At 41.8% G+C, this 11,621-nt stretch overlaps 1 protein-coding gene across 3 annotated transcripts in view; it reads right to left on the bottom strand.

The window, feature by feature from the left end:
• The window catches only part of ASTN2 (astrotactin 2), an 868,677-nt gene that overhangs the window by 468,657 nt on the left and 388,399 nt on the right, over positions 1 to 11,621 (bottom strand). For all 3 annotated transcript variants that reach the window (XM_035015962.1, XM_035015963.1, XM_035015965.1), the window contains one exon: positions 8,622 to 8,789. In XM_035015962.1, coding sequence (XP_034871853.1) covers positions 8,622 to 8,789 — 168 coding nt within the window. The remainder of the gene's footprint in view (positions 1 to 8,621; positions 8,790 to 11,621) is intronic.

Here is an 11,621-nt window from a genome sequence, read left to right as displayed (position 1 = left end):
CATTCATTCATTCATTCATTCATTCATTCATTCATTCATTCATTCATCCAAGAAAAGATGCATTGATTCAGGAACTGTTTCAGTGACTGAGCTACAGCAATAAACATGATGAGCATAGGACAAGTTTTAATAAAACTTTTCTCATACACAAATCTCTCCTCTCTGGTCTGCCAGGAAGTTGACTCTCTATAGATAAATCTCAATTTATTTAACTGTGCACTAATTTACTTAGATCCTATATATCTGGTACCTGGAAACACCCATGCTACAATCTCCTTCAAGGCAGGGACATTCTCCATCTCTGTGAATTCTTGAATTTACAACTTCATAAAGTCCTTGTGTCCCATTAAACTTTAATAATACAAGGCTTAGTAAATACCAGGAGTAATCTATAAGCATTAGAAATATTTAGTACAATATAAGACATATATATGATATAACTACACTCAGTGTATTCTCATTTGATATCTTATTGCAAATGAAAAGTGGCTGCTGAAGACATGAAAATAAACTGAATATGACGGGGAACATGACTGGAGTTCATATCAATTTGAAAAGAAAATTCAATCTGCTTTAGCTGCCATTTACAAATTGTTTCAATCATACTTATGCTGTAAGTTATTAGTGCTCAAAAGGTCATAGAAACATGAATTTTGAGCTGAGAAATATCTTAAGAATTATTTAGGGTTGTAATTCATATCTTGCCACTAATTTACTGAGCGACACTGGGCAACTTGCTTAGCCTCAGTGGCCTTCAGTCTCCTCATTAGATCAGACAAGATGATCACTAGGGGACTTTCTTGCATTAAAAGTTGTTTCCACTAATTTCTTTGTTGGAGAGAATGAATATGAAGTTCACAGCATATGCCATACTCAAGGTCAAGTGACAAATTTGTGGCCAAGCTGGCACCAGGATTGAGAACCTGGGACTTTTCCCATTGCACTAGTTTCAAAGTCACACAAGGACTAAATGAAAGGCCAGCGGATAGGAATGTCCAGGTTATGGTAAGTTTCTCTGATAGGTGGTCAGCTCCCAGAGGTCAGAGACAACATCCTATTTTCTTCTTAAATAATTTAACCCAGTGTGCAATGCTGGATTAGAGGTGTCTCATGAAATATTTATTAAATTAATTGAAAAATACATCGAGTTAATTACATGAAGGCCCTAGGGACTGCATAACTGATTATAGAATTAACAGCAGACACAATGTTTTGAGTGCTCACCATACATTAGATACTGTGCTGAATGTATTTGAAATGTGATTTTTTGGGGCGCCTGGGTGGCTCAGTTGTTAAGCGTCTGCCTTCGGCTCAGGTCATGATCCCAGGGTCCTGGGATTGAGCCCCGCATCGGGCTCCCTGCTCTGTGGGAAGCCTGCTTCTCCCTCTCCCACTCCCCCTGCTTGTGTTCCCTCTCTCGCTGTGTCACTCTCTGTCAAATAAAAATAAATAAAATCTTTAAAAAAAAAAAAAAAAGAGGGGCGCCTGGGTGGCTCAGATGGTTAAGCGTCTGCCTTCGGCTCAGGTCATGATCCCAGGGTCCTGGGATCGAGCCCCGCATCGGGCTCCTGGCTCAGCGGGGAGCCTGCTTCTCCCTCTCCCTCTGCCTCTCTCCCTGCTCATGCTCTCTCTCTCTCTGTATCTCTGTGTCTCAAATGAATAAATAAAATCTTTAAAAAATAAAAAAAATTAAAAAAAAAAGAAATGTGATTTTTCATCTCATTCTCACAGCACCCTGCCAAAGAAGACTTACTCTCATTTTTTCATATATATAAAAAATCAGGGGCACCTGGGTGGCTCAGTCAGTTAAGCGACTGCCTTCGGCTCAGGTCATGATCCTGGAGTCCCTGGATCGAGTCCCGCATCGGGCTCCCTGCTCGGCGGGGAGCCTGCTTCTCCCTCTGACCCTCCCCTCTCTCATGAGCTCTCTCTCTCTCTCTCTCATTCTGTCTCAAATAAATAAATAAAATCTTTAAAAAAAAAATCAAGCTTGACTATATTAAATGACTTTCTCAAAGCCCTACTACCAGTAAACAGAAAAGCAAAGATCTGAACCTGGTCTGACTCAAAAGGTTATTCCAATTCTACTCTGGTTCACTAAATGCTTGAGTGAAGAAATAAAGAGATGAATGACTTAGTGACTAAATGCATTAGTGTTCTGCCATTACTTGCTTTGTGTGGTTTGAAGCCATATTGTCAAAGATTTTGTGTACAGAATTTAACACGATACCACACATGTGCAGAGCTTTAGTAAAGCTGTTTCACCATAGGATTTACCAATGGTGACATTTTGAAGAGCCAAAGCCTGATCATTTAAACATTCTGGTGCTGCATTATATGGGACTATAGCAAGAAGTTCTTGAATATTCGCTTCTGTCCTCAGAGATGAAGTGTGATGGTAGTAGCCTACTCTGGAAAGGAGCACAACACCACCCGCTGGCAACATTTTCAGGCCTTCTCTATGCCTTCAATGAAGCCCTTCCTTGCCTTGGTCCTGTATTGGTTTGTTCTCATCGCATTCACCATTATGAAGGTAAATGTTTAATGACTGGCTTTCCAAAGAAAATCAGCCATGATTTGTAACATTAACCAATTTTGTTGATATAAATACTTTCATCATAGCCAATTTTCAAGCTATTTACATGACATAACCAAAGAGTTAGAAAGAGAGGATAACAATCAACTCTCATTAGTCTCATGAGCTGTCACACAGACCAGCTCCAGCACACCATGTATCCAATTCCATAATCATCCCTGTGGGTGGTACTAATTGTTGAAATCCCCAGAAGAACACACTTGAGCTGGGCTATGGCACACAGCCAGAAAAAGTTGGCCAAGTTCATCCATGCATCATGGCAATTATATATTCTTCAGCAGCACTGCACCCCGACTTTTCTCCTTCTTCTTGGTCAGTTTAGATGAATGATCCTTCTCATTGGGATGTCCCCTAAAGCTTTAAGACATGATGAGCAATGTTGGGACTCTATGACTTTGTTCAGTTCAATGGATCCCGCCACAGAAGGAGGAGCTTACTGAAGGGAAGCAAAGCCACTTTTGACAGATCTAAGGCCTGAGTGTGTGCAGGGGTTAGGGGTTTAGTTTTTCCATGACTTCCCCCATAGTCTAATTCCCAATGGGAGGTAAAGGAGGGGAGGCCCAGCTATTCCCTTGGACAGTTAGTTGTTCCCCCAAACAACTGGACAGATGTGGAAGGTAGTTTCCCTTTTCCAGTATCCAATATAGTCTTACTAAATCCCTTAGTGGCTCACAGAATCTTCAGATCTTTATCTCTCTGTGAGTTCTCTTCATCTTACCTTTCTAACTTCATCACCTGCCTCTTCCCTAGTTCTCCTCCACCACCTCATGTGCAGCACATTCTCTAGATGCCAGCCCAGCTATACCGCTTTCTGGTTCTTGGAATAATTCTAAACTTTCTTCCTCTTGATTTCAATCATTAAGATCCCTCTGTGAAAGGACCCATCCTCCCCACTGATTCTACCAGGTTCAGCTAAAAGGTCAGGCACTTCATGATGTATCTTCTGAAATCCCCATCCAGAATACATTTCTCCCTTTTCTCCAGGCATGAGCTACTTTTTTAATGTCTGTTCTTGATTTATCCCACATTGTGTCTTTTATAATAGCTATATATGAGCATATTATTTTTATCCCTGTGAAAATGTGAAATCCATGAAGGCAGGAACATTGTCCAATTTGTCTGTGATTTCCCATAGCACTTAACACACAAGACTTATGAGTTGTGGAATTAAGAAAATCTTGTTTGATTTGAATCTAACAAATCGAAATAAATTTTTTCAAAATGGGTCTGAGTCAATACCCATGAAAATATGTTCATGGATCTTATGTTCCCATTTCCACTCCTTACCTGTAGATAGTCCCATCCATATATGCCTTGAGTGACTTGTAAGAGTAAGGTTCTTTGCTGGACATTGGGGTGGGAAGGATACAGGAGTAAATTAGATACAGTCCCTGCTCTTAAGGAGCTTACATTTTAGTAGGGCAGGCAAATTTCCAAACAATAACTCAAGTTTTAATCAGATTTGTAGTCAACAGAGAACTCTGATGATACTGTGGAAGTCATCCATGAGGGAAAGAGAAGTAATCAGTGAACAGAATTTTACAAGGTAGAGATTAGAGAATGGGAGACATTTCAGGTAGAGAAAGGAGCCTGAACTCTAGTCAGAAGGTCAAACTTTGCATGGGGTGTTTGAGAGGACTATTGTGAAGTTGAGCAGAGTGAAGACTGCAAGGAGAGTGCTCTTAGGGATGTGGCTGAATGCGAGGATGAAGCCAGAGCCTTCTAGCTTGTCTGGCTACTGGATGGTTCCTGGTACCCAATTTCTCTAGAGCTGGGAAATATTTAATTTGAGTTCATATGTAAGTGGATATGGAGGAAGAAACTAAAAATTGGTGTATAAAATTGTTTCAAGGAGCATATAAATTTCCTTCCTTCCTTCATCCTTTCATGACTTTCTGTGCACTAATTATATGTCAGCAATAGGCTAAGTTTTAAAGATACAGAGATAAGCAAGACACATGCTTTGAATCCCCTTTCACCAGCCCTTAACAAAGCTTACAGTCTGGTGACAGACCCACACAAGGAAAGAACAATGACAAGAACTATGACATAGGGAAGTACAGAGGCTATGAGAGCAGAGAGGAGGGCTCCTCAATAGAGTCAGGGGTCTGGGCTGAATGGAATGGAAATAAAAAAGAACCCTTGATCTCCCAGTAAAAGGGGGAGAAAGACATTTCAAGAGGGAGGAAACACCCCATCAAAGGGATGTAGGCATGAGAGGGTATGGTGCCTTCAGGGAATTACAGGTCTCAGTGTACCTAGAGTCCAAGGTATGTGGCAAAGAGAGGTAGAAAATAAAGTGACAGACATGAGCATAGCTTTGTCAGATAAATAAATTAACAAATATGGCAGCTGGGACTTCTCTTGTTCATGTGGAAAATGAGAAGACTATCTGGGAGGAAGAATGTTTAGAGCCTTGGTGCACCAAGATTTGTCCTTGGCCAGAAGCATCAGCAATAGCTGGTAGCTTTTTAGAAATGTGCCATCTTAAACCCACACTAGACCTGCAGAGGCTTGAGAAGCATTGATCAAGAGCACAGGCTCCTGAGTTGGAATCCTGGCCCTCTATCTGCTGGCTATGTGCCTTTGATCCTCTCACTTTTCTTCTCTGGCAACAATATCATCAATGATAAAGTTGAGAAGGTCAACCCAGTGGATTCTAGTAGCATTTTCAGCTCTGTAGGGTGTGTGTGTGTGTGTGTGTGTGTGTGTGTTTAATTCTAGGGGATACTGGTAGGAGAGTTGATCATTTCCAAAACTGGCTAACACATGTCTCCTTCCTGAATGACCCACTGTTTGGAATCACGCCCTCAAGTTTGTAGCTAACGGAAAAGATCATCAGAAACAATGAACCTACACCTGAAGGCAGATCAGCTGGGAAACCAGAAGGTCAGACCCTCAGGTACTTACCACTCTGCTAGCTGGGGGCTTTGTGTGGGGAGGGAAAAGTGGTGATTCCTCCCACCATAATCCTGCCTGCCTTTTAAGGAAAGAAAAAGAAAAAAAAAAAAAGAGAATGTACAGGATCAGATCCGGAGGCACATAATTCTACAAGGGCTTTCCTGGCTGTTGTGTGACGATAATCAAGAATGTGTGTGTGTGTGTATAAATATGCGTGTGTGTGTAAATATGTGCATGTGTGTGTGTGCGTGTGTGTGTGTGTGTTGGGAATAAAAAGGTACTGCTTAGGGTGACAGTGCCTTAAAGCCTAAATGTTTTAATTAAGAGAAAGAAGATTCAGCTGTCTGGTCAAATGGTACACTAGAGTTGCTTTGCATTTTCCAAATAGCTTCCCCAATAGGCCTATGCAAAGGCTGCAAAAATGTGTCTAAACAGACTCCCACCTAAAGGATAAGAGGAGATGGTGGTTAGAAAGCCAAATCCTTGTGCAGCTCTGCAGAGGCTCAAGGGTTAGCCTGGAGAAGCTCTCCCTTCGCTCCTGAGCTATTGACCCATGGAGAAGTGAAGGAGAGCTGGGGTAGGAGGGAGCACACCCTTGACCTGGGCCACTGCACAGGGGCTGCCCCATGGGCATCATGCAATGGATTTTCAGGCAAGATGGTCAGACTCTTGTTAATGAAGAAAGGGATGAAGTTCCAGAGAGACTATAGCAATATAAGTTGTAGGGAAGAGCACAGGACTGGGAGCAAGAATAGCTTCATTTCTAACTTGCTCTGGGACCTTGGCAATTCTCTTCTCTAACTCCTATTTCCCTATTTGTACACATTAGTAACCAGCATTTATTGAGCAACAACGATGAAGAAGAGATGGTCCATTTCCTAAGCATTTACTATAAATAAGACAGTGTCTCCTGGGTTTAAATACCAAGTGTATGCTGTTGACTCATAAATTTCTATCTCCAGCTAAAACTTCTTTGAATTGGACTTTTGGATTCCAATGCCTATTTTCTATCTCTACTTGATGTTTAGTAGTCAACTTGAACTTACATCCCAAACAGCACCCTTGATCCCCCTCATTTCTTTTTTTTTAAAGATTTATTTATTTATTTATTTATTTATTTATTTATTTATTTGAGAGAGAGAGCATGAGAGGGAGGAGGGTCAGAGGGAGAAGCAGACTCCCTGCCGAGCAGGGAGCCCGATGCGGGACTCTATCCCGGGACTCCAAGATCATGACCTGAGCCGAAGGCAGTCGCTTAACCAACTGAGCCACCCAGGTGCCCCTGATCCCCCTCATTTCAATCCCAACCCTCCTACAGCATCCCCTGACTCAATGAAAGAGATGTCCTTTCATCCACTGTCCAGATTGAATCATTTGGAATCATCTTTGACCCCTCTATACTTCTCACCTTTCATATCCAATAACAAGTCCTGTCAGATCTACCCTCTGAATGTCCAGGATTTCACCATCTTTGCCCCTTACCCTGTGGGTCAAGCCACTGCCAACTCTTGCCTACGTTGGGATAATAGTTCCCTTGAATGTGAAGTCAATTTGCCATGCACCAGCCAGAGTGCTTCTGGTTAAAATGCAGGCCACATGATGTCACTCCTTGGGCTCAAAATCCTCCAGTGATATCCCATCACACTCAGAGTGAAATCCTAAGTCCTTGTCATCCTATATAACTCCCTGCAGCCACCCCCACCCAATCTTCTGCTTTTCACATTTGCCTCCTACTCTTACCCTCTCTCACCTCCATCCAACCACACTGTTCCTCCTGTTCAACTAATGGCACACTCCTGAACTCCTGCTACAACATGCTGGTTCTTGTTGCCTCTGCGTAGAACGCCGTCCCCTCCAAATAGTCACATGGCTTCCTCCATCTTTGCCTCGCGGTGCCCACTCAAATGTCCCCTTCTCAGAGAAGCCTCCCCTGACCACTGCATGTAATAATGGCTCTGCTTCCACTCTCAGCTTAGCATCCCCTGTGCTGTGTGCTCTCCCCCAGCATGCATCATCACCTGACACAATACATATACTTTCCTGTTGGTCTGTTGCAGCCCAACAGAATTTTCTGCAGGGCTGGGGATGTTCTATATCTGAGTTGTCCAAGAGGTAGCCATTGGTCACATGGAGCTACACAGCACTTGATAGATGGCTAACATAACTGGGGTAATGAATGCTGACTTTATTTAATTCTACTTAATTTAAATTTAAATAGCCACCTGTGGCTAGTGGCTATCTTGTTAGACAGTGCAGATTGAATGTCTCCTTAGAATATAAACTTAATCAGGGCAGAGATTATGCCAGTTTTGTCCACTGCTATATCCTCAATGCCTAGGGAAGTGTCTGCCTATTCAATAAATACCTATCAAATGAAGGAGTAAATGAATATACTAGGGGCTTTCCATGCATTATCTCATTTAATCCTAACAACACCCTTGTGAGTTAAATGCTGTTTTCATTCTCTGGTACTCAGAGGAAATGTCTTCCTGAAGAACACCCAGCTACTTTGTACCCTATGACCAACATCTCCCCATTTAAGATGAGTAAGTCCTAGGGATCTTATGTACAACACAGTGAACTCTTAACGATTCTGTTTAATATACTTCAAAGTTGCTAAGAGGGTAGATCTTAAGCATTATCACCATAAAAAAAAATGGTATATGAATTGATGGGGTGTTAATGAGTCTTAAGGTGGTAATCATTTTATAGTGTATACATGTATTAAATCATCACAGCTTACACCTTAAACTTACAAAATGCTATATGTCAATTATATCTCAGTAAAACTGGTAAAAAAAGGAAAAGGACATCCAGCTAGTAAGAGGTGGATAGGATCTGAGCTCAGGGATGCCTGATGATGTTCAGATACCTTGCTTTGCTGAAACCAGACCAGATGCTCTCTGTGGTCCTTTCTACTTCTGGGATTCTGTGGTTTTATAGAACTTTCTCCCTGGCCCAGTGATAGCAGCACATGGTTTAACCGCCAATGGAATGGATGGGCCTTCAGGTCAAACCCCTTGTCCATGGCTCAGAAGCCATGATTCTTCAGGTACAAGGCATGCAGGCCATCTTGCAGCCTGCCTCCTCCCTCCCTCCATCCCCAGCTTAGCCCACAGCTCACCAGTTTCTGGATCGCAGAGCTGCTCACAGGCATCTGTCGTCCTCTGCCCGCAGAGGTCTCTCACCCACGGGGAGGTGGCGTTGATCTGGTAATACAGGGACAGCTTGGCCGGGTTTAACCAGTCTGAGACATCCAGGTAGCTCCCTTCACTCACCACAAAGCTGCTCCCTGTGGGTGAACAGAGAGAAAGACAGCTACTTTCTCTCCGATTGTAGGATGCCGGTGTGTCTTGGTGCTGATGTGCAGGCCAGGAACACAGGCAGGTGCATGCCAGCAATCCCCCTACCCCAGGTCCTCTGTTTGCACTCGTCTACCCACACTGACAGAGCATTTTTACATTATGCCAGCCATGGTATCGGCAGCCAGGAGAGAAAGAGACAAATCAGACGCAGAGACAGTTCAGCCTAGCGGATAAAAGTTGGGCCCTTAGGACTGACAGAGATTTGGGTTCAAATGCAGAATCCACCCTTATCTGCCATTGACTTTGTGCAAGCCACTCAATGCCTCTGGCCTTAGTGACATCATCTGTAAATAGGAATATCAATGGAACCCACCTCGTTGTTGTAAAAATTGAATAAATTAATGTAGATAAAAATGCTATGCTTAGCCAGGGCCTGACTTGTCCTAGGAAAGAATGCTTAAACATTAAAATTCAAAAGAGAAAAAAATGCTAATATCCCTGTCACCCAGGCATCCTCCAACCCCCTCCCCCCTGCCGCCCCTAACAGGGGTCATTAATGCCCACAGGGGCCAGGTATGTGATATTAATGGGAGAGACTAACTGAGCAGCTTCTTGGCCACCTGGCCTAGATTTTGTTTTTTATTTTATTAGAGACAGAGAGGGAGGTATGGGGACAGAGAGAAATTCAAAGAAATCCATAGCACCTTTAAGAAAAAAAGCCGTACTTGGTCCATAGAAAATGCCTTAATGTTGGGGAACAATGGAGTTTGGGGTGACCTGGCACCACGGGTTCTGTCAGACTGGAGTAGCTGCAGGCCAGCTCCAGCCAGCTCTTGCCAAATGGATCTAAAAGCCAGTGGTACAAGAATGTCAGGTCTTCTTCAGGAGAGGCTGAAAATTCAGATTTTGATTGTAATCAAGCAATTTGGAAATAATGACTTAAATTTGCTCTTCAGCTTGTGTAAGTTAAGGGTGTCTTGAGTGGCACAGTCGGTTAAGCAGCTGACTCTTGATTTCGGCTCAGTTCATGATCTCAGGGTCCTGGGATCCAGCCCTATGTCAGGCTCCCCACTCAGCAGGGAAACTGCTTCAGGATTCTCTCTCTCTCCCTCTCCCTCTGCTCCTCCCCTCCTTGCTCACACACACACTCTCTCTCTCTCTCAAATAAATAAATAAATAAATAAATAAATAAATAAATAAATAAATAAATCTTTAAAAAAAGAGCTTGTGTAAGTCAAACAAAAGACCCTACCTTGTAATCTATGCTCTAAAATACTCCCTTTGACATACATATATATGTACACACATACATATACATCTATATACACATATATACATACGTGAACACATACATGCATACATATATGGATTACATTACACACACACACATATTCTTTGAAGGCAAGGAACAAAAGCCTGTGCAAGGTGGCTGCATATTGGGTATAAATGGTGAATGTATGTATGCAGTAATAGACAAAGGTAGCCCACAACAAAAAGGAAAAAAAAGGCCCTTCAATAGATAAATGGATAAAGATGTAGTCCATATATACAATGGAATATTACTCAGCCATCAGACATTGCATCAACATGGATGGGACTGGAGGAGATTATGCTAAGTGAAATAAGTCAAGCAGAGAAAGTCAATTATCATATGGTTTCACTTATTTGTGGAACATAAGGAATAGCATGGAGGACATTAGGAGAAGGAAGGGAAAAATGAAGGGGGGGAAATTGGAGGGGGAGACGAACCATGAGAGACAAGAGAAACAAACTGAGGGCTTTAGAGAGGAGGGGGGGGGATGGGTTAGCTTGGTGATGGGTATTAAGAAGGGCATGTATTGCATGGAGCACTGGGTGTTATACTCAAAAAATGAATCATGGAACACTACAACAAAAACTAATGATGTATTGTATGGTGACTAACATAACATAACATAATAAAAAAAAAGGCATCCAAATTGGTAAGGAAGAAGTAAGACTTCTACTATTTACAGATGACGTGATGCTATATATAGAAAATCCTAAAGACTCCACCAAAAAAAACACTAGAACTGATAAATGAATTCAGTAAAGTCACAGGATACAAAATCAATATACAGAAATCTGTTCCATTCCTATACACTAATAATGAAGCAGCAGAAAGTGAAATTAAGAAAAGAATCCCATTTACAACTGCACCAAAATCAATAAAATATCTACAAATAAACTTAACTAAAAAGAGGTGAAAGACCCATACTCTGAAAACTATAAAATGCTGATGAAAGAAATTCAAGATGATGCAAGGAAATGGAAAGACATTCCATGCTCCTGGGTTGGAAGAACAAATATTGTTAAAATGTCTACGCTACCCAAAGCAATCTATAGATTTAATGCAATCCCTATCAAAATACCAACAGTATTTTTCACAGAACTAGAACAAACAATCCTAAAATTTGTATGGGACCACAAAAGACTCTGAGTAGTCAAAACAATCTTGAAACTGGAGGCATCACAAATCCAGACTTCAAGTTATATTACAAAGCTGTAGTAACCAAAACAGTATGGTATTGGCATAAAAATAGACAGATGGATCAATAGAACAGAATAGAAAGCCCAGAAATAATGCCACAAGTATATATCAATTAATCTTCAACAGAGGAGGAAAGAACATATAATGGGAAAAAGATAGTCTCTTTAAATGGTGTTGGGAAAACTGGACAGCTACATGCAAAGAATGAAACTGGACCACTTTCTTACACCATACACAAAATTAAACTCAAAATGGATTGAAGAGCTAAATGTGAGATCTGAATCCATAAAAATCCTAGAAGAGAGCACAG

This window comes from Mirounga leonina, unplaced genomic scaffold (genome assembly GCF_011800145.1).
Source record: "Mirounga leonina isolate KUSES-001 unplaced genomic scaffold, KU_Mleo_1.0 Mir_170, whole genome shotgun sequence".
Classification (NCBI taxonomy): Eukaryota; Metazoa; Chordata; class Mammalia; order Carnivora; family Phocidae; genus Mirounga; species Mirounga leonina.
Note: the sequence above shows the minus strand (reverse complement) of the source record. Positions and strands in the feature narration are given on the sequence as shown.